Source organism: Euprymna scolopes, chromosome 36 (assembly GCF_053919585.1).
Source record: "Euprymna scolopes isolate OS-2025 chromosome 36, ASM5391958v1, whole genome shotgun sequence".
NCBI lineage: Eukaryota > Metazoa > Mollusca > Cephalopoda > Sepiida > Sepiolidae > Euprymna > Euprymna scolopes.
In genome coordinates this window covers 4,133,168-4,158,053 of record NC_136517.1, presented here as the reverse complement: position 1 = coordinate 4,158,053, position 24,886 = coordinate 4,133,168, and the positions used below count along the sequence as shown (strand labels likewise).

The 24,886-nt window shown below is 31.5% G+C and overlaps 1 protein-coding gene across 14 annotated transcripts in view; it reads left to right on the top strand.

Annotated features, from left to right (window-relative positions):
• Positions 1 to 24,886, top strand: part of LOC145260287 (ral GTPase-activating protein subunit alpha-1-like) — a 476,501-nt gene that overhangs the window by 169,357 nt on the left and 282,258 nt on the right. For 11 of the 14 annotated variants that reach the window (XM_080118137.1, XM_080118130.1, XM_080118140.1 and 8 more), the window contains 6 exons: positions 1,824 to 1,919; positions 7,035 to 7,250; positions 10,355 to 10,531; positions 12,709 to 12,911; positions 14,979 to 15,077; positions 23,169 to 23,324. In XM_080118137.1, the coding sequence (XP_079974263.1) occupies positions 1,824 to 1,919; positions 7,035 to 7,250; positions 10,355 to 10,531; positions 12,709 to 12,911; positions 14,979 to 15,077; positions 23,169 to 23,324 (947 nt within the window). The remainder of the gene's footprint in view (positions 1 to 1,823; positions 1,920 to 7,034; positions 7,251 to 10,354; positions 10,532 to 12,708; positions 12,912 to 14,978; positions 15,078 to 23,168; positions 23,325 to 24,886) is intronic. The other 3 variants (XM_080118139.1, XM_080118136.1, XM_080118131.1) reach the window with 1 other exon arrangement.

The window sequence follows — 24,886 nt, the reverse complement described above, 5'->3', positions numbered from 1 at the left end:
CAAGAAAAGTTAAAATTTAATCCTAACCAGCACACGGTCTACTTTGAAGCTATAGATAAAAATATTAGTTAAATGAGGGCAGAGTTAGATACAAGGTCAGTTTTAATATAGATTTTGCGAGTTCGTAGTCACTGCAGCATCTCTTCGCCTACCAACAAATCTTGGGCAACCAATCATGACAGAAAAATCCCATCAATCAGCAAGGGGAATAATTTATATTTGATTATAGAATATATTCTTTTAGTTGTAAGGGAGACCACTTTATTATTATTTTTTTTTTTGTATAAGTTAAACTATAATTTTTTTTTTTTTCATAAAATCTTGACCTGTCACCCTGCTCCTTCCCGCTTACCCTTCATTATTTTTCATTCTGTCAGTGATTTTTCGCAAATCTATTTCAGATATTTATTCATGTAACACTCCTGTTATATTATGTTCATTTTTACGTATAACTCTTCTTCACAGTTAAGGTAAATGGTAAAAACTTGTTTCTTAGGAATGGTAATCGATCCCAGGTGCTGCAAGAAACTTTTTGTTTCATCTGCATGTCTGTGACATTTATGCAGACGATACCACAATCTATAGCAACACTTGAAAGGCAGCAATGACCAGGATCTTTCTGATTCTTTCTTCTGATCTTGAGAACATGGTGCAATGGAAAAAAAGGTGTCTGGTTAATTTTAATATCTCAAAAATAATGCTTCTTTTCATCGTAATCACTCCGACCCTCATCACACCTCAATTAAAATGAATGACTCTCGTCTTGGTGAAGCTCCATGTCTTGACAAGCTTCTGGGACTGACCTTCAATCCTGATCTGAAATGAAACACATCAAATATGTTGCGAAGATCGCTGGAAATATGGTCGAATCACTCTACCGCTCCAGCAAGTATCTCACTGCCGATGCAATCCTCTGTCTGTATAAGAGCTAGGTACGTCCTAAAATAGAGTACTATTGCTACATCTGAGCAGGAGCTGCTTGGCGCTCACTATGCAGCCATGATTGGGTCCAAAATCAGGTTTGAAACTTAGTAAATGATGCCCTTTTCTCTTCCCTGCAACCTCTTTCCCAGAGAATAAATGTTGCAAACCTGTCTCTGCTTTATCATTATTTTCATGGCAAGTGCTTGACTGAAGTTCAATCTATGATTCCCCCTTGCCAAACTTTCAAAAAAAAAACAAAAAACACTTGACTAGCTACACCCACTATGAACAATTTCCCCTCATCTCTATCTGTACCTAAATTAACGCAGATTCCATGAACGAAACTTTTTTCCAGAACTGTCCACCTGTGGAACACTGTTCCACTGTCCTGCTTCCCAGTTGAATACAACATAGTAGCCTTCAAATCCAATGTAAACAAATTCTTGTTGAGCTGTTCCTATAAATAATCAAATTTTACCCAATTTACACCATTAATGATTACTGAACTTCCACCTTACATTTATTCTCAAGTGGCCTTTGGGCCTTGATAAAAGTAAAAAAACAAAAAACTTAAGCCTGACAGACCAACAGAAATAGTGTTTTATGCTTAAGTGTTACAGACAGACGGATAAAGCCTCTAGGACATATCTAAAATCTAAAATTCAGATTGAACATCTGTATCTGTTTAACAAAAATGTTATTTCAAACTTAAGCATTATGACAAACTGACCGTGGGATAAAGCCTTGCATCAAGATGCATGGTCACATGTTAGGAAAAAAAGAAATACTTGTTTGTTGAAAAAAAAAAAAAATAATAAAACTGTTTTTGTTGCTTGTATCTCTGTTGTTATGTGCTCTGCATGACTGTTTCGAATGTTGGTATTTGTCTTGCTTGCCAGGGGCCAGTTTCCATTCGGAACAAAAAGATACTGGTGTCATCTTGCCGGAAAATGAAGACGTTACAGCAGTCACTCCTGCCACAACACCTGTTGCAGGTGAGGAATTGTGCTTTTGCTTGTCGGTCATCTTGTCACTTTCATACCCCTCCTCCTCCTCATTGTCTTGTGGACGCATCTACTTGGTTTACCTTTCAGAATTTTTGAGGTAAAGGTTGATAATGATTTGGCCTATATTCTCGTCTTGATTAGTATGTTCACAACATTTTGATTATTATAATATATATATATATATATATATATATATATATATATATTATAATATATATATATATATATATATATATATATATATATATATATATTATATAGCTTAATTTAAAAGGAAAAGAGAAAGTTCAATTCCACAAAGGAGACTTATCCGGATAATGCCAAGCTCAACAATTATTATTGGAGTTTATACAATAGGACAACAAGAGTATGAAATGAAGATACAAAACTATATATTGGTAGATATAGAATGGATCATTTATTTAATAATGCAACACAGCCAAAATTTGGGGGATAGAAGGGACTCTTTATGCCATATATATATATATATATATATATGTGTGTGTGTGTGTGTGTGTATACTTTATTTTTCTTTATTTTGTACGGGACAACTTACTCCTCACTCCTCAACCCTTTTTCCTGCTACTCTGACCCCCCCCCACCCCACTTGTCTGTATCCATTTCTTTTATGCACCCCTAATAATTAGTATTAACAGTATTTTCTTTATTATTAAGTACCATGCAGCAACAATACACTCCCTATTTAACCATAATACATATACCCCTTAATCTCAATACTATGTTAAAGACAATTTATATTCTTATATATCATACTATATATAATAAGCTTCTCCTTATTTATTTAGAATTCAATAAAGCTTCCCCCAACATTCTATAATTCCTTTTAATCTCTTTCGTCCCTAATGAACCTTACGCTAGATGCCGCATCTTCTCCATGCTACCTAGCACCTTCTCTACTCTTCTGATGAGAAGCATTAGGCTTCGAAATGCCCTGGCATAAAGAGTTCCTTCTATCCCCCAAATTTTGCCTGTATTCCATTATTAAATAAATGATCCATTCTATATCTACCAATATATAGTTTTGTGTCTTCATTTCATACACTTGTTGTCCTACTATATATTATATATTATATATTGTGAGAGTAATGGAAATAGTATTCCAATGAAATAGAAAAATAAAAAGGAACAAACCGAGTTATGTGTTCGTCAACATTTCTTTAGACTTCCTTTGGATGAATGAAATTAAGAAAACTTTTCTTAATTTTATTCATCCAGAGGAAGTCTTGAAATAAAGAAGAAACGTTGATGAATACCTCGGTTTGTTCCTTTGTATTTCTCCCTCCCTCTCTCTCTCTATATATATATATATATACACGCACACACACATAGGATGAGTCATGAGAAACGCATGTTTTTAGAACACGTCTTTTGCTTCTAAAAATCCGTTTCCCATGGCTCACCCTGTATATATATATATATATATATATATATATATATATATAGTAACAATTTTTTTTTCATACCCACAGAATTTAATATTCCATGATTATGCAATCATCAGTGTAGAAAATGATAATTACTGCTGATCAAGAAATTCAAATCCAGTCAATGAAGCCAACTTTTGGGTTTGTGAGCTAACGCCTTTCCTCCAGGTCATCGGCAATTAGCATTTAAATGGAAGAAAATTAAGTACTTATGAAGCCATGTTGGCATCATAATAAAAGAACAAGATATATTTTTATTAACATAAACAAATTTACATGGTTGTGACACTGAACATGCTAATGTTTCAGATAAATGTTCGGTTAAAACTAAAAGTCTTCGTCAGGCGACTTAATAAATAGTTGCTTTCCACAGAAGAAACCAGTCCTCAAAAAACACATATTTCAAGTAATAATACGTTTAAAGCCGATTAGGTTTTAAGCTCTGAAAATGCATACTAGAATTGCCCACATAGATTCATGGCATAATGGTTAAATGCGTTGCTTCGTAATTGATTCTTTTATAAATTGAATGTTCAATTCTCATGACAAGTATTAATAACTAAGAACAAGTTAAAAAGTAACGCTTCTATCCGACGATTATGGCTGATCAAACTGTGCATTAAATTAATTGGTTCATTTTGAAATTCCATATTAGTATCCAGATTCTCCATAAAGATCCTCCAGTTTTAAAAGATGCACGAGGAAGGGCAGAGGTTACACCGTCTGAAATATTGTGCGAATAACTATCAAGATGAGAATAATAATTCGAATGAGTTGATGTTTAATCATTTGTAAGACAAAAGAATGTTTATCGCAGAAAATGATACTTTGGGTTACAATCTTCTTTTGAAATCTGATTTTCTTGTGTGATATATGGAAAAAAGACCAACATTTAACACAAGGTAAGGAGGGAGCATTCGTATTATACAAGTACATATTTCCAGAAATGTAGACTTCAAAGTGTTTATTTGAAAACAGCACGATATATAAAAAATAAATTCAGTAAGTACAATGGATAATGTAACTGTAACGAACGTTGCTGACAATTGTCTATAAAAAAATTAATTTAATGTTAGCAATATTTTTTAATCACTTGAATAAAATGTCTTTATTGCAAAGAAAGAAAATTTACAGTAATCTGTTGAAAAAAATAAAAGGAATACACAAAAACGTTCATGTCTTCTGGATAATATTAATGTTCAAGTGAGTTTTAACTACTGTATAATTTACATCCTTTTTTTTTTTTCTTTTTTTTTTTTAAAGTCACTCCCCTTGCTCGCTTAAATAATTGGATGATAATTGCCATGTTGTTAGGCTGTCTTCATATCTTTTCGTTTCTTGTTTATCTGGTTTTGAAAAATCTAAATTATTTGAAGCAAATATAACAATACCAATACTATCTCTACCGACTTAGCGTTTTCCTGGGTAGATTCATAATCTGTAGAGGCATGTGGTGATTGCAGAAAAATAATTTTGGAATTGGAGAAATGCGTTGTAGTTGTACGGCAAAATCTATGATGTTGCCAATGTTTTCCTTGTTGGTTATTATCATGGTAATTGGATATGTTTCTCAGTTTTTATGATTTTAATTTGTGTTTATGTCTCTGTTTTATATTGACCATTTTCATGTTATCGTTAACGCAATCATATCCACTTTTCTGTTTTATGGCTATTTTCCTGTATTCACTTATGTGATTTACTGTTTTTCTCGTTCTTGCTTGGTTTTTAAGTACTTTGTTATCATGCTCTCATATGCAGCTGTTTGTAGGTTAATTTTTTCTATTTAGGTGTCCTTTGCATATCGATGCATTTCCATCTGCTATTTCGTTGAACAATCTTTTCCCATTTTTACCTATTTCTTTCCCCATTTAACTTTCTTTTTTTTGTTTTAATTATTTTATTTTTGTTAGTTTGAAGAGATCAACCAACACTTGATTTCATCATGATTTGAATTTACATCCGACGGCTCTCTTAAAAATAGACGCTGTTCCCTTTATAGCTGTTACCTTTATAGCTGTGTTATCTTGACGATGCTTTAAATATCAGTAATCAGTATTTTTATAATTTGACTCAATATATTTTTTTAGCCCTTTAGTTGTATCGGTCACATAATCTCTATATTTATAAAAGTGAGAATGTGTGTATGTGTGTGTGTGTGTGAGGACACTTCTCAACCTATATACTCAACTAATTATGGATCTACAGACTTTAAATTTGGTATATAGAGTATTCATACATGGGGAAAATCTTTTAATAAATTTTCATCCGGAACAAAGGGCTGCTAAGGCGTAAAAATTAAAAAATTGGTAAATGGGGGGGGGTGATCATATTTTTATCTGTTTTCAACTGTTTCATGACTGCGCATGTGCGGTTATGAAATATGACAGTTTCCTTATGTTAATTATAAGTTAATTTGAAAACACATTTTAAAGATCATGACAAGTTGGACTAATGGCTATTGTACTTGACTCGCTGTCTTTGGGTTTGGGTTTCAGCTCAAATACATTTTTTTTACAAGAATTGAACTGTTTAGAAAAAAACATAATACTCACATGTACATGTCTCAGTTTCTTTCCATTTTTTTTTTTTTTTTTTTGCACTTTTTTTAAAAAGAATTTAACTTTACATTTGAAACCTACAGTATTTCTCTTTATAATGAATATGAATTCTACATTAATTAAAATATAATATTTATGCATATTTTACGACCGGGCAACGCCGGACGGCCTGCTAGTATTCAATATTTACCAGTCTTCATTTTCTTTTTGCATCATTGATCAGCTTCATTCTTCAGACGTGTTAGTTTCTTCGTCCTTTGATGCAAATGCTTAAGGTTTTCTATTGTCCAGTTTATGAAGGGTTCAGAGTGTTTTACTATAGGTTGTTAGAAATTTTCTTGAGTTATTTCTAACACTTTTTTTGTTTATAGAAAAGAACAATCTTTTGTAGCAAAACAACCTTCCATTTTTTGGACGAAGGCAATTAAAAACCAACAAAACAAATTATATTCAATTATAATTACAATAAAAAGTAAAACTTACGTCAGTTTGAAGTTTGCTAGTTTCCAAAACGGTTGTTCTGAAGAACGTTTTTTTTGTTGAAGAAAATTAGGTAACAGAGTTGAGGCGAACTGTTTTACTCCTTTCAGTAAATTCTTTTTTGAGCTCTTCTCGTTGAAGGTTCTTTATTTTTTTTTATATAGCCTCTCCTCAAGTAATTGTGGGTAATTTGCATAAAGTCACTTATGCAAATTACCCTAAAAAGTTTTGTTAAGAATATTTCTAACAAGGTATTGCCTAAATATCTAATCCGTTAATTGGGTTTATGTTATATAATTTTGTGTCTTGGAGTTTTCTTGTTCTTTTTAGATATATATATTTTTTTAATTATTATTTTTTCATCGTAATTGCCTCGTTTACTTCCGGGTCACATGTTCACCAAATGCTCTCATCAATATTAATATTTGCCAATACCAAAAAAATCTCAAATATTTGTCTGAGGAAATATTTGATGCAAGCTATTAAAATAAATATTTGATGCAAGCTATTAAAATAAATTTAATTTCCAATATTGTTTTGCTTTTTTTTTCTTAAACAAATTTCTAAATTGAACAAACCAACCAAATAAAAAATAAAACGCTATGGATCTTCTTTTTTAGGTGGAAGCACTTCATTATCCGGTGGAGAGGAACCTGACCAAGAAGTAGCTGTGATAACAACAACTGTGATACGCGAAAGCGGAGGTAGCGACAGTACCACAAGCAATAGTGGAGGAGGAGGTCCAGCAGCAAGTAGTAGTCTGCCGCAAGTACAAGCAGATTCCATCCTTGATAATATCAGCTTAGAGAAATCGGATCTGGAAAATTCCAATAGATGTAAGTTTTTCTGAAATTTGCAAATGTTTTCTTGTATTTCGATAATTAAATGAATAAAATTCCAATAGATGTAAGTTTTTTTGAAATTTGCTAATGTTTTCTTGCATTTGGATAATTAAATAAATGCCCCCTCCCCTTGCTCTTAAGTCAAGAGATTCTATTCATTTTACATTGATAAATATGAATAAAACAGATATATATTAGTGATGGGACGATTCCAATATTTTTCTCGGATTCCAATACAATTACTGATTACAATTCATTATAAATCTCTAAATATTTAACTATAAAATTTTTATTTTTCCTGATTACAATAAAAACAAATGTTGAATATGCATATATTTTCTCAAACGTAAAAACAAACTTGTGGTGGGAGTGATCTATAGATTTTAGGTTTACTGGTTATAAAAAATAAATATTGGTCCCCTGATTTATCGGACAGGGATCTATGTTTTCAGTGGCTTCTGTGCGTCCGTTAGTCCAGACGATTGTCAGATAACCATCCATTAGTTTTTCCTGAAATTTTGCCACAAATTGTATTTTATTAAATACATATAAAAAATTTTTTGCAAAAATTATCGTTGCGTCCCCAGGGGTTCAAAAGAGGTAAAAAATGCCCCAAAATGGCCATGTTTTGCCCCATCATCCATTAGATTTTTCTGAAACTTGGACCAAAATGTGAAGTCGATTGTTATTAATATAAATCCAGTATGGGTGACCCTGGCAAAATTCTGGTTCGCATCCCCAGGGACTTTCAATGCTAAAAACGCCCCTTTTTGTGGCTCTTTTTTCATATTTCTCACAAAAACTTGATATGTCTGACTATATAATGGTTTATCATGGTAGCCAACTTAAATATACATGTGCTAAGGTCTGAAACTGCACCGTTATCCATTTACACTGGGATTCGGCATCCTCAGGGGCACTAAAATGGCCCAAAATGACACTTTTTGTCCCATAGTGTTTGATTCATCCATTAGATTTTCCTGAAACTTAGCCAAAATGTGGAGGCCATTGTTCTTAATATAAATTCAGTATGGGTGACCCTGGCAAAATTTTGGTTCGCATCTCTCTGGGACTTTTAGGGTTAAAAAAACATGCCATTTTGGAGCTTTTTCCATATTACTCAAAAACTTGATATGTATGTCTATATAAGAGTGCTGAATTCAAATATACATGTCTTAAGGCATGAAACTGCACCATTTGTCGATTTTTCACTGGGATTTGGCATTCCCAGGAGCTCAAAAGAGGTCACAAATGCTCCCAAATTGCAAAAAAATTAAACTTTTTACCCCATAACTTTTGCCCCATCCATTAGATTTTTCTGAAACTTTGTGAAAATGTGAACTTCACACTTCTACTTCTCATAGTCATCATTTCTTCACTATTTTTGGTGGTGTCATCTCGCATGCAGCACAAGACGGGGACCACACACGTGTGGCTTGTTTATTTTATTATCACAACGAACAGTGAAATCAAATAAAAAAAAAGATAATTAAAAGAATTGTCTTTGGCATCGGAAAATAGGCACAAAGTTTTCCGATTCCGATACCCCAAAAAGTTCTGATTTTCTCAACTCCTGATTAATCGTCCCAACACTAATATATATATGTATGTATATTATTTTAAAGAACAGGATATATCAGGTTGACTTTTTAAAGAACAGGATATATCAGGTTGACTTTTTTTCCATTGATATTTTTGTTTATATAGAAACATGAGAAAATCTGCTTACAGAATCGTTCATCGGTTGATGTTCCGATGTCATAACGCATCTGTGTCGTCACAATTTGAAAATTGCATTTCAAGTAAAAACTTTGATGTACTTGCACGTCATGTTGAAATAATCAAAATAATCAACAATCAGGAAAAAAAAAAGATTAATTATGAGTGTAACCTAGCGCAGATGCACATGAAAGAGAAGTGACGTCAACGATGGTGGGGGCAGGACTATAAAAAAATAATGACAAAGATCTTGAGAGAGAAGACGAGATAATGTTCGAAATCTTGAGAGAGACGTGCAGAATGTTCTAAATTGTGTGTGTGCTGTCATAGTTGTAACAACAATTAAATGTTGTAACAACCAAAAAATTAAGTTGGAGTTATTTCCTGTTCTCTCATCAACGTTTCGACTGAGGCCACAACGTGTGTACAAGTGTACAGTGTCAAACAAGTACAAATCAGTTTTATTGTAAAATGTCGTTTTTATTTACTTCAATGAATGACTTATCTCCCTTGCTTTATGGAAACTTCCAGTAATTCCACTATTATCAACTGCAGATCGAGAAAACATAAGACAAATATTTATTTTTAATAAAAAAGTTCTATGCAATCTCCTAGTTAATCATTTGTGCACTCAAAATCTGATTTTCACCCACCTTGTCGTCAGAAACATACGAAGCAGTTCCCAAGTAGATTTTGTGTCGACAAGACGTTCCACTTACCATGTTTTCATCTTGCACCAGATGTAATAAGCATGCATGGAAGTGCTCAAGAATTGTACGTCATCATTGTGATTGGGTGTAACTATGCTGGAAATGAGTTCGTCCAAGGACTATAAAAAGAGAGAATAACTGCCCCGGTTGCTCTGGTAACGTGTTGTGTTGAGTTATTTCGTTTGGGATCGTAACGTTGGAGGTGTTCAGGTTCGTACCGTGTTGAATTGTCAGAGGTGTTCAGGTTCGAATTGACACAATTGCTCGGGATCATATCAGGTTGCTTGGACGAAATTGTTAGGGACCGTTCTACCGCATGTGATAACAATTTTTTTTCTTCTGTCTTTCTTCTCTTGTGAAGCAACACCTAAATTGTGCAGAAAAAATGAAACTCCAGGATGCCACATTTTGAGAAAAGCCATCTGACCTTGCAACTCTATTTTCCAGTTTTCCCTTCAAATAAAGTTGATTCATGTTTTAGCGGCGATGCTTCATGTTTTTCAGCAAAGATGGCGACTCTTTTTCTTAAGCAATTTCAAATTTTCAATGCATTCAGACACAACCAACTCTAAAAAGTGACTTCATCTTGGCATTCTTCCAAACCAATCGTCTTACAACTAAACTATTAAATTCTTTTGAAACCCAATGAAATTAACATTTCTCTTTTAGTATCCAGAACTCCATCTCCAGTATCAACTCACTCAAAATCTGACTCGCGTAGTCAATCTCCTGCGAGTGAATTAGCTGTGGAACTCAATCAAAAAGACAGCCCTACTCCAGATCGTGACAGCCTACATATTGATGTCGTTGCTGGATCAGGAGCTGAAGAAGCTCCCATGAATAGAAGTAAATAATTTTTTTCTTAAATTCTATTTATTTTATTTTTTATTTATACTTTTCTTGACTAATAATGTGATCTCATGTTTTTAAAATTTTACCCTCCTCTTCCTGCCTTCATTTTAGTAGTTACTGACCTTATTTGAGATGAATTAACATTTAATAATCTTTTTTAAAACAACCGTGTATTTCGTATCGTAGCCAACATATAGCACTACAGTTTTCTAATTCTTTTGATTCCAGACTGTAAGTAAATATCTTTAGTCAGCATCCTGTTGCATTCAGTTGCAGGCTTATTTTGTTGGCATGCCATAGGTTGTTGCACAGTGGATAGTGACATCTCTCTATTTTATCCTTATTACATCATTTGTCTCTTTGTTCTTAACAACAGTTGCAAAAGTTATTGAACTGACAGCAGAAAATCAATGGGGCTTAACAGTGCTTTTGGGATTTTTATATTTTTTCTCTAGTTTACATACAAAATAAATCGAGGTATTCCTTTAACTCATCCAACATAAAAGGGGGAGGGACAGCAAAGTACAGACCACTCTCTTTCACAGTCCTAACAAAAGAGGAAGATTTCATAAGCTTATTCGCTATGTATTATCAGCAGCTTCTTGTCTCTGCTCTTGACATGTAGCCATAACTTTAATTTTTTAACTTTGAATGGAATTTTCCACTCTTCTCTTTAGCTTTATGTGAAGAAATACCATTTATAACATTATTTTCACACATTAGCATTAATCTTGCTACAGAAGAACAAAACAGTTTATATTTCTATCACTTGTTTGATGCTGATGTCTCCTTTCTAAAATAATTATTGGACTTTGTCAAAGTAGTAACTTCCTTTCTTAATCTGAGATGAATACTCTGTTCCATCCTTATGATAAGACATTAATTTGTTGCTGATTCCCCAACAAACCTTGTTCCTATTTATACACCTTTCCAGAGTGGTGACCAAAGTATGACCTATATGATTGTCTGTGAAATAGCAAAATAAAAACAGATGTCACTTTTAAGGTTGAAGGGAAAATAGATGAAACTAGTCATTTCTTCTACGAGTTTTTTCTTATACATAGTTTGACTTAGCTAATTCGTGTTCACTGTTCCTGGAAGGACTTTTAGTTAACTAAGTCTTAATTTTGTCATTTAGTTGGAACTTCATCAAAGTGCCAGAGAGAGAACTCTATAAAGTCTGTTCAATATTTTGAATAAAGTGAAATTAATTTCTTTGAAACACACTTCATATGAAAACAAAACACAAACTTTTATTTCATTTTTGCAACTTTGAAGTTGATCTATTGTCATTTTGCAAAAATAAAGAAACGGTCTAATAAAGACGATTGAAATAACCAATTGAAAATTAAACTAGAAATTCCTGACGTCTTCATTTTCTTCTGCATTCCACACAACAGAATCAGCATTGGATTCTTCCCTCCATCATACACAATCAAATGCTTGGGCAGAATGAAGTCCTGTTATTTTTAGATCTTGGTATAGTTTATCTAAGCATCTTTGTTATGACGTTCCTCTCAGTTGCTGGGGGCCACCATTTTGAACCTGTTGTTGGATTTTAAAAATTCAACTTGCATGGGGTCCTGGATATGACCTAAAACTATATCCGATGGTGAGGCCTCACCTTACGGGCCTTGGGGAGTGTGGAGCCACCCTTTAATTGCCATTGGTCCAGGTCCACTCTGACCCAGAGTGGTAGTACCTGTTAGAGTCCCAACTATGGGTTAAATAGAATCTGATTTCAAAAAAAAAATATACTCCATTAAAAATCGTTCCTCAAAATAACTAGATTCGGCATTAAATAACCTGAAAAAGGTTGATATGCTGTAAAACAAAAACAGCCAACCAATCAACTTGCAGGAAGGGAGCAATCCACTATTAATGAGACATACTTTTGAAATATATGTTGACACTTAAGAAAAATGAATTTTATAACCATAAATAATATTGTTAGCAAGAGCAATGTTTAGTCACACAATTTAAGGATTCATGACTTATTATGACTTTTAACCTTATAAAAAAAAGGCATTCATTTTAAATTAAAAGAAAATAAGATATTTTACCACATTGTGTTTTTCAGGTACTCTGAACCAATGCAGGCAATCTCTGAAAATAAAAATTATTCAGGTTCTTATTTTTTTACTTAAAATTTTCCTTTCTTTGTCTTCCAGCTTCAATGCCCGGAGTTGATAATGGTGATGAGTACAAAAGTGTATTAGCTGGAGGTTATGTGATGGGATGGACGCCAGATGTTGCTGTCGTGTTATGGCGGAGAATGCTTGGAGTTCTTGGCAACGTCAACGAAATCGAAGATCCTGAGATACACGCTTCGGTTTATAAATGCCTTTACGGACTCATGGAAACGATGATCAAGGTCAGTGAAAATGAAATGTTTTCATGAACGCTTGATTGAAAAAATATTTCCAGAAATGAAACTCATGGAAATTTCATGGTTAATTCAAGAAAGTCTGTTTCAATTTTAGTTTTTTTTTTTTTTATCTTATGTACTTAACACATGTTACCTGCTGTCTGAGTATTTGTTATATATGTATATTGTATTTATATATAATTCTTATATATTGTTATATATATTAATAAGTATTTGTTATATATGTATATTGTATTTATATATAATTCTTATATATTGTTATATATATTAATAAGTATTTGTTATATATGTATATTGTATTTATATATAATTCTTATATATTGTTATATATATTAATAAGTATTTGTTATATATGTATATTGTATTTATATATAATTCTTATATATTGTTATATATATTAATAAGTATTTGTTATATGTATTTGTTATACATGTGAATAAATATTACAATTTTTCAAAATTTTACCTTAGCTGGTACTCATCCATTAAAATATTTTTTTAGAAATAATTTCAATAAGGACAAGTGATAACTTCTGCGACTTTAGAAAAAAAAGATTTTTTTATTTTCGTCTATTTTCAAGATATTTATTGATAATAAATATTCGTTTTTAGGAATTATTTTTACGGAATGCTGATGGAGCTTCTCATTTTTGTAAAACATAGTATGCTTCTCTGGTTATAGTCAGCTCATGTACCTCCTAACTTCGAACATGGCTGCTACCAGAAGCGGTGACAAGGCAAATCAGTTCTTTCACTTTTATTGTTCTTCAGCATTTCTATTGTGAAACGATTTATTGAAATAAAATATAAGAAAAGGACATTGAAAAAATATGCAATAAAAATTAACAATATTATAAAAAGATAAAAATGACATCATTAGTCTTTATTTGCACTTTTAATAACTAAAATGTAGTTTAGAAGCTACATTTACCATCCAAATGAATGCTTTGATGATGATACTTACGAATTTTAAAAGGCAAACTATTATAAGATACATCTGCCTTACTTAAAAAATGCTAGTTTTATTTTTGATGTCTTTTAAAAAAACCCACCCAATATTTTTGATGATGAGGAGACTTTGTTTCAAAAAAACTATATGTTAAAATTATTGTCCATGACTTATTGTCTATCTCAATAAAAGCATTGTTTCCGAAACGATTGTACAATTTATTGACTTTGTTGTGTTTCTTCTTATAAAACCAATTTTTAATTTTAATTATCAATCATCTTACTAAATATTAAAATAGCTATATTTATATATATATATTTTAAATATTAAAAATGCCTATTGAGCTTATATATCTACATTACACCGAGCACTGTTTTTCTTGTATTTTAATCACATTAGTGATTTTACTATTACATTAAAATACATTCTGCTCTTTAGACTGCTGTTCTAATCCCCTTAAAATTTTTTTATATATATATTCAGTATCTGAAAACAGCCTGCATAATTTATGAAATGAAAAGTTAGAAAACTTAATCTTCTCAGTGTATTTTCTATCATAATTTCAATAAAAACTAAACAAAACTTAAGCCAAATGAATATAAGAGCTTCCGCGCACCTTCTCTATTCTACCTGACATGCGCACACACACATCTTAAACGTGTAATGAAGTGTAAACAACTTTTTTGTGTTGTGGGGAGGTGAATCAATCACCATTCACACACGCACTACAAATACAGTCTAACCTTTTTTTTCACCAATAAATAATACATATGCCGCTCCCCATTTGGGGGTACCAAACTGGTCAAAGGGAAAATTATTCCCAACTCGCATTTAGGTAAAACATGTGCTTCCATATAAGTAATTAAATTCATTCAATAAGTATATATATATATATATATATATAGATACAACAAATAGTGGTGAGGTATTCATAATTTTCTGAAGCAAAGTGAATTCACCAAGTTGAACGTCACTTTGTGATGTTTCCAGTCTGTGTTAATAAACGTTTGTCGACTTGAACTTGTTGAAGCCACTTTTATCTTATGAAAAACCTATCCGAAACCGGAAACCCTTCGTGATAATCACAGATTCCTTGTATTTCAGATGCGAGAAAATATGGGTGTAACATTAGATAACCAGTGTTCGCCCGCACCTCCAGAGCTAATTCCACCACTTGCTATTTTCTCTTCTTGGTTATTTGAGGTGAGTATTCCCAAAATCTTAAAAAGTTTTTTTAATAAGTATTTTGTTAAAAAGTAACGTTATGTATGATGTCTTTACGTCAAACATTGCATTACGTTACGCTATACTAGCCACTACGTTACGTTCTAATTATTAGACTCTAATGGTAACAACTGCGTTACATTCTCATATTAATTATTACGTTACTTTGGCTTTTCTTTTTTTTTCATTATTATTTAAATTTAATTGTCAGTAATTATGTTTAGTATGTATCTGATGTGGGAATTTAATATTCATCAAATTAAGCGATTATAATTACCGTAATTCAGTATTTGTTTACTGCAAAAATATGACTTCTGTCTATCAACTACTTGTATAAAGGTATCAGAGAGAAGGAAGTTGACAGTGGTTAACGACATATATTGACGACCTGGGTGTATCAAGTTTGAATCCAGTTTGTTCAACAAAAATCACTTTTACTTAGGATGTTGGCATGAAGCCACTTGAGGATAATTGTTAATGAGATGAAATTGATTGTCAGTTTAATGATGAAGAATATTATTAGAGGATTGCATATGATGAATTGAAGTAACACAACAGCAGGAAAGCAGTCCTTTGCTAATGTGTTCCACAAACGAGTTCTTGCTGGGGGAACCAGAGATTATAAGGTTTCATAAAAGTTCGACTCAAGTTGATTCAACCATTTTTTTTTTCATGGAACTTCTCATGTTCTGTGACTATGTCTGTGATTGATAGTGATCTTAGAAAACAGAATTTCTATTTGAAGAAATTGTATTTCTATAGTATTGTACGCTAACTTAGTGTAATCCAGTGTTTTTGGTTTATAAACGTATAGACTTTCAATCTATATTGGAAAATGTCCATTGTTTCAACAATTTAAAGTACAAATCTTTACTGTTTTACGAATATTGATGTCATGTTGTGCATATTTGATGTATGAATTTAGTATTTATCTAAAAGTTATCGCGAATAAATATTTGCTGTTTGAGCTCCAGACTTCTGTCTATTAACTACTTGTATAAACCTATCAGGCCTTAAGTGAATATGCAGGTGCAGAAATGAAGGTTGGCTGAAGGCCAGTTCAGCTTTCCGCTGTTTCATTTATTTGTTTTCCCACGATGTTGGGGAAAACCAACTCCCCACAAAAAGGGAGTGTCCAAATGAATAGCAATTGTCTGATATAAAGGGTTTCCCCCCACATTGATCAAAGCTAATTGGTTTCTGGAAGCTGCCTTCGCTTTCAATTAGTTTCGCTTTTATACGAAAAACACAAACGCGAGAGAATGGAATAGCGTGAATTTTATAAAAGTCGATCAAAATAAATCTACAGACAACGTCCCTTCGCAAATCGTAGATGTTATCATCTAGGGAGTATATTTCTAAAACATAGTACCCCCTCCCCCGAATCCCCATGAAAAAAAGCCTTTGCTTGACATACAAAAATGTGCATGCACCATTTTTGCCTTTTATATATATACTAGCGAGGAGTACCCGGCGTTGCCCGGGTGTTTTTCGAGGTATGTGAAAAACCCCCGAAGCGTTGACAACACGCAGTTGGAAAATAGTAAAGTGTTTTTAAAAAAACAGGTGCGCATTTTTGATTGACGCGACGGCGGTAGGTATTCAGCAGTTATTTTGTGCGGGACAGTTTTGAATAAATGGGTTTGTTTGTTTTTAAAAACCCGCTCCCTCGTCTTGAAATGAAAGCTACAGTCTGATATGACGAAGTCGACATTGACCAAACTGGCTCTGGGCCTGTGATTAGAGTCGAGGTTCGCTTTTTTTATACCGAAAACCGAATGTAACGCGTGCCGATGCGGGAAATGTCGAATAATTAACGTTTGAAAGTCAATAAAATTAAATAGAGAGGCGAGCTCCGTGGATAATTCGTAGATATTACAATTTATAGATGATATAAAAAGTTTTAAAAAGTTGTGAAGCGAGCAAGCGCTTCTTTGAAAGAAGCCTTTCGTGGACATCAAGGAAAAGCGAACATACATACACACATACATTTTCGCTTTTATATATATAGATAGACTAGTGGGGGTGCCCAGCGTTGCTCATGTGTTTGGAGGTGTAAAAGAAAAAAAAAAGTTTTGGTAGGGAGGTAGGCTTGAATCCGAAGCTTTGACACAAAGGTGGTGGAAAAAGAAGTGTGAAAAAAGCTGACATCTTGCCGCTCGGCCAGGATGGGAGTGGAACTGAAAAGCGTTTTAATTTAACAATTAAAAACTTAAATGACAGGTGCGTGAATTTAATGAGGTCAAACATCACGCGACTTAACTTTGGCGCTGCAGGTGAGTTTCTGCATATTTGTTTGTTTCCCCCACCAACATGTTGGGGATTGTCCAAATGAATAGCAATTGTCTGATATGACAGGGTTTTTTTTCCCCCGCATTGATCAAAACTCGGCACGAAAGGCAGAGAACTCGCTTTCGCTTTCACAGTTTCGCTTTTATACTGAGAAGCGAAACAAACATATGGCGAGTGAAAAAAATTTCGAAAATATCATGTAAAAGTCGCACAAATTAAAAATACACACAATCTCGTTTCATAAATTGTAGATATTATAATCTAAACAATATATAAAAAAGTTCTAAGAATGAGTGACCACCCCGAGCTGTCCCCCCAAAGCCTTTGGCAGACATACACAAAAAATGCACACACACGCACACACACATTTTCGCTTTTATATTGTAGATTATGATGACCGAATAGAAAAGCTTCAATGGTTTAGAGGATATTTCCAAATATTCCATAACTGGAAATTTTGTGAAGTAAACCTTTATTCCAACTCTAATAAAATATTGATATGTCAAGAGCTATTGCTCCAGAGAAGGAGCTCTCCATCAATAGATTCACTGATCCTATATGAAATTACAGTCAGTACATCAGCAGGACGTTTCTGAGTAGGTTGTTTTGCTGCGGTTAACACAGATTTGAGCAATTCACTCATGACACACAGAAGACTAATTGGTTTGTACCAAGATGCAGAAGACTAATTGGTTTGTACCAAGATTATGAACAGACGTGTAGATGTCGTTCAAATTATTTTCGGTCTTGGGAGAAACTTCCGGAAGTAGGTGGTGTGTTAAGTTTGATGCAAATTTCTTAAAGAGTTTGACTTGTTCAAATGCTGACGAAATCACCTCAAGCCTGTTGATGATGGTTTTGATAGAGGACTCCCATCTGTTCAGGACTGTTTTTTATTCATTAAAACTCGTGAGAATCAAGCTCTATAATTGTGAAATATAGAGATAATGCGGAAAAACTTAAAAAAATTTTTTTTTTTGAATGAAAGATTGGATGAAATGACAAATTCTTCTACTTTGGACTTTGAACATATGACTCTCTTGCATTTTCTATAATCCTTTTGCTGTGATTGCTAACAGTTCTAAAGGCAACTTAAGTTTCAAAACATCTATTATGTTTAAAGCAAATGAAGTAGTGATTTCTGTGTGCAATGGTGGCAGCACATTCACAGGTGTACCAAGGTTGGCTGTTTGTTTTCTGTTCAAATTTCTAATTATATTCCAATAAAAATTGATAGAGTAGTTTTACTTTTAAATAAAAATATAAAAATTTATGAATATCCAAGAAATGACTCTCTTACTATTTAAAAAAACAATTAAAAAGACGGGAGATAACTCAACAATAATTCATACTAGATTTGTTGTAATGTCTAACAATTCCTTTTAATCGCTTAAAAATGATTTTCTTTATAAAAATAAACCTACTAGATCAATTTATATGATTTTTGGAATATGATTTTTTTTTCATCACAGTTATTTCATACAGATTTTTCTTATGTTTTTTTTTTAATATAGGAGAATTCTGAACAAGAACCACTGTTTTCACTGTAAACCAAACAATTTTATGCAAATAAAATTGAAATTTAAATTCTCATAAAATTTATATTAAAGATTTTTTAAAATTATTTAATGACACGTTTCTTAAATAGCCTGAAGATGATACTTAGTGGATGTGAACTTGTGTAATTAATTTTCATGTTTTTGTTGATTTTTTTTTTAACTATGATATTAATTTTTCACATCTTGTTGAAAAAATTTTATGTCCCAAGTCCGTTTTATAAGGAAATACAAACAAAAACAAAATGGCTAAAAACGTTTTTATTTTTATTATTTAAATGCCTTTATTTTTTAAAAAATTATGAAACTTTATAGTCTGACTGGAAAGACTGTTATTATTTGTGCAAAAATATTGATGTTGAAAAAATTATTTCCAAGCATATATACTAGCAGTAAAACCTAGTATTGCTTTGGATTGAATGAGTAAGTCTATTCTCCTCCTACTAGCCAAAAAAAACAATATTACTTTTTTTTTTTTTTTTTTTTTTACACTTCATTTTGTTCAACTTTTGGGATGGGCTCAATGCTATTATCAGTATTGATTGAAAGTACAATTGCATTTATTGAAATAATTTTATCAGTATTGATTGAAAGTACAATTACATTTATTGAAATAATTTTATCAGTATTGATTGAAAGTACAATTATAAATTTATTGAAATAATATTATCAGTATTGATTGAAAGTACAATTGCATTTATTGAAATAATATTATCAGTATTGGTTGAAAGTACAATTGCATTTATTGAAATAATATTATCAGTATTGATTGAAAGTACAATTGCATTTATTGAAATAATATTATCAGTATTGATTGAAAGTACAATTGCATTTATTGAAATAATATTATCAGTATTGATTGAAAGTACAATTGCATTTATTGAAATAATATTATCAGTATTGATTGAAAGTACAATTACATTTATTGAAATAATTTTATCAGTATTGATTGAAAGTACAATTGCATTTATTGAAATAATATTATCAGTATTGATTGAAAGTACAATTACATTTATTGAAATAATATTATCAGTATTGGTTGAAAGTACAATTGCATTTATTGAAATAATATTATCAGTATTGATTGAAAGTACAATTGCATTTATTGAAATAATATTATCAGTATTGATTGAAAGTACAATTACATTTATTGAAATAATTTTATCAGTATTGATTGAAAGTACAATTACATTTATTGAAATAATTTTATCAGTATTGATTGAAAGTACAATTATAAATTTATTGAAATAATATTATCAGTATTGATTGAAAGTACAATTGCATTTATTGAAATAATATTATCAGTATTGATTGAAAGTACAATTACATTTATTGAAATAATTTTATCAGTATTGATTGAAAGTACAATTACATTTATTGAAATAATATTATCAGTATTGATTGAAAGTACAATTGCATTTATTGAAATAATTTTATCAGTATTGATTGAAAGTACAATTGCATTTATTGAAATAATTTTATCAGTATCGATTGAAAGTACAATTACATTTATTGAAATAATTTTATCAGTATTGATTGAAAGTACAATTACATTTATTGAAATAATTTTATCAGTATTGATTGAAAGTACAATTGCATTTATTGAAATAATATAATCAGTATTTATTGAAAGTACAATTACATTTATTGAAATAATTTTATCAGTATTGATTGAAAGTACAATTGCATTTATTGAAATAATTTTATCAGTATTGATTGAAAGTACAATTGCATTTATTGAAATAATTTTATCAGTATTGAAAGTACAATTGCATTTATTGAAATAATATTATCAGTATTGATTGAAAGTACAATTGCATTTATTGAAATAATATTATCAGTATTGATTGAAAGTACAATTACATTTATTGAAATAATTTTATCAGTATTGATTGAAAGTACAATTACATTTATTGAAATAATATTATCAGTATTGATTGAAAGTACAATTGCATTTATTGAAATAATTTTATCAGTAATGTATTGAAAGTACAATTACATTTATTGAAATAATTTTATCAGTATTGATTGAAAGTACAATTACATTTATTGAAATAATATTATCAGTATTGATTGAAAGTACAATTGCATTTATTAAAATAATATTATCAGTATTGATTGAAAGTACAATTGCATTTATTGAAATAATTTTATCAGTATTGATTGAAAGTACAATTGCATTTATTGAAATAATATTATCAGTATTGATTGAAAGTACAATTACATTTATTGAAATAATATTATCAGTATTGATTGAAAGTACAATTACATTTATTGAAATAATTTTATCAGTATTGATTGAAAGTACAATTGCATTTATTGAAATAATTTTATCAGTATTGATTGAAAGTACAATTGCATTTATTGAAATAATTTTATCAGTATTGATTGAAAGTACAATTACATTTATTGAAATAATATTATCAGTATTGATTGAAAGTACAATTACATTTATTGAAATAATTTTATCAGTATTGATTGAAAGTACAATTGCATTTATTGAAATAATTTTATCAGTATTGATTGAAAGTACAATTACATTTATTGAAATAATATTATCAGTATTGATTGAAAGTAAAATTACATTTATTGAAATAATATTATCAGTATTGATTGAAAGTACAATTGCATTTCTTGAAATAATATTATCAGTAATGTATTGAAAGTACAATTACATTTATTGAAATAATTTTATCAGTATTGATTGAAAGTACAATTGCATTTATTGAAATAATTTTATCAGTATTGATTGAAAGTACAATTGCATTTATTGAAATAATTTTATCAGTATTGATTGAAAGTACAATTGCATTTATTGAAATAATATTATCAGTATTGATTGAAAGTACAACTACATTTATTGAAATAATTTCAATAAATTTATAATCTTTACTCATGGCATATTTTTTTTGTTTAACTTCTCAATCAAAATAAGACATTTCCTTTTTATGGATGTCTGGTGTGAGCACAAATGCCACAATGTTTTGCCTCCTTCATCAAAATGAAATATACTTATCCAAGTATCCTGAGGAGTAATGTAGTTTCAGAATATATACAGTCTGTCTAAAAAAATGTACTTCTACTGACTTGTTTTGTGACATTTGCAAATTCCTTGGTGCACATTATCATTGTTGTCTGAACAATAAATGCTCATCAATTTGAACATTCGGCAAACATGATTCTTCAATTATATTTGTCTTCTGTATTCAAAGCGATTCCATTTCATTCTATGTTCATAAATAAAAAGGTTTTATTGTTGTTTGAAGGGTGAGTACATTTTTTGAGAGACTGTATGCATGAGGGTGTGTGTGTATCTATCTCTAAACTCCTACCAGTGACATTGCATGACACAACATCATTATAACAAAAAAGAAAAAAAATTCAATTCTTTTTTTAACACTTCTAGGAATAACATCTTTGTGGATCATGATATCAAATTGCCATTCATATGTGTCCAAACTTACCCTGCCCAAGATGGGAAGAAGGAAGGGTTGTGTCATACAGCAATAGATGATCACATTAGCTGAATTCTAGCTGAGGAAAGAAATTATTGCCCCCCCCCCCCACACACACACACATGCTTGCTTGGGATGTGGTAGCTACGTAACCCCCCCACCCTCCCCAACTTCTCAACATCCAATGCAAGGAGTTCAACAGCAAACAGACAGGAAACCAAATGCCGTAATATTTGCTTTCCTAATGTCTGTAATGAAATTGAAGTTTGATATAATGATTTATTTATTCTGCTCACCCTCCCCACATCCTGAAGAAAATGAGAATATTCGAAACTCAATCTCTCCCAATCTTCTTAATTTGAAACCATTTAGGATTTTTCTAAATGGTGTTCAACAAATTTTTTTTTTTTTTTTTAACTTGGCATCAATTTTCTAAATAACTTTCTTTTGGCTGTTTGACAATATTTGAGAGAAAGAAGCAAAGCTGCCAACATTTTGATTTTCTGCCGAAACGAACATTTAACGTTAATCATCTTATTCAAGTCTTTTTTCCTTTTCTTACTACCTGCCAGACAAGGTTATTTTCTGCATTAGCTTCCGGTTTGTTGCAAGTTTCGTATTGTAGTCTGCTGTCAGCTGGGAGATTGCAAAGTACTTTCATTTACACACACACACACACACAAAAAGATTGCAAAGTACTTTCATTTACACACACACACACACACACACAAAAAGATGCATCTATTTTTCTAAACTTTCTTCTCCAGTGTCTACAACTCCCCGGCAAATACAAGAACAGCAAACTCATTGCCTACGAACTCCTCTGTATGATGTTTGTGCGTCGTGACAATACGTTTCTACCTCCTGATTCTCTCACCCACTTCTTTCATGCCTTGCATCTGGGGCTGGTTTCCCAGGAGCAGGTAAGTACACCAAACTTAAATTTAAAAAAAATAGAATAAATAATTTTGTACTCGTGCAGAATACGAATCGTGCTGAAATAATAATGTTATTATTTAGAAACCCATTATTAACATGGGGAGGGGGAGCATTTAGTTAACGATTCTGTACTTTCACCTAACAATTTAATAAACAAAAGTGCATGAATTTAATTTTACTTGAAAATTCTACAAAAATAGCACGGTTCGTAATTCTTTTTCCATCATCTCTACGAGTTTATTTTCTTTGGCTGCTCAAGTCAGAACAATGGACCGTTTGGTTTTAATGTCTGATCTATATGATACTTGATATTAAAAAAAGTTAAATTTTTTGTTTTTGGTCGCCCAACAAAAGGATTTACCCTTGTTTGTTCAGCTGTCTGCACTTTTCTCAATAACTATGCCTTGGAATTTTTTGAAATTTTCTACAAACATTAAACATGATATGAGTAAAAAAAGTAACAGAACGAATTTTCCAGGAAACTCCGGTTGCCTCCCTAAGGATGCCTTTTGTGTTCAAGTGCTAAAATAGACACTTTTGTGCTCATTAAAAAAAATTGATGCCTCTGATTTTTATAAAACTTTCTGAAAAGTTGTAACTAACTGATTCCTATATAATTTTTTTGTCTATACTTTGTGATAACTCTTGGGTGTACCCCAGAGGCTCTTTTAGGGCTAATAAAAACACTCCATTTTTGGCACTATTTTACCATATTTGTCCAAAATTTTCTGTGTATGTCTATTTAGCAGTTTTGCATGGTGTTGAACTCAAATTTAAATATGTTAAGACCTTGGGGACTTTTGGGCCTAAATAGGGAGGGGGGAAATGATAGACTTAGTCATTTCTGTTTTTGCATGGTGCAGAACTCAAATTTACATATGTTAAGGCTTAAAACTACACCGTTCTTTCATTTTCACCAGGATTTGATGTCCCCAGGGGACTTTTTGAACAAAATGAGGGGGGGGGGAATGCTGAACTTAGTCTTTTTTTTTATGCCTCGTTCACTATGCACTCACGGGAGACCATCCATGCTTCACTTGTTTTTTTCTTGCATTCATCCATGTGTGATCATGTGACCTTGAAATGTATCTAAAAAAAAATTTCAAATAAAAAATAAAATTAAAACAATTGAAAAAATCTAGGAGCAAACTCGAGAAACTTGGAGAGAATTTCAAACTTTTTTTTTTTTTACATGGAGGTCACCACTTATCAAGGCACAGAAGCCACTTGGGGATGTAGTGAAATTCCACGGGGTGGGATGGGGGTGTAGATTGTTCTCTTTCCATCAGCCGTGATTAGGTAGAAATATGTTAATTTGTTATTCACACTTGTTATCACATGTCGTAAGGATTGAACTCGAAATCTTTCATTATAAATGTTCGAAAAAATGTATCCGAAGTTGACGTTTAGATCGATTGAAACATGCATATAAAAATCAAGACACGAATATAAATATGTGCATGTTTATCAGAAAAAGACATTTGTAGTGTTACAACATTTTTATTTTTGCTATTGAGGGCACCATTTATCAAGGCCAAGAGCCACT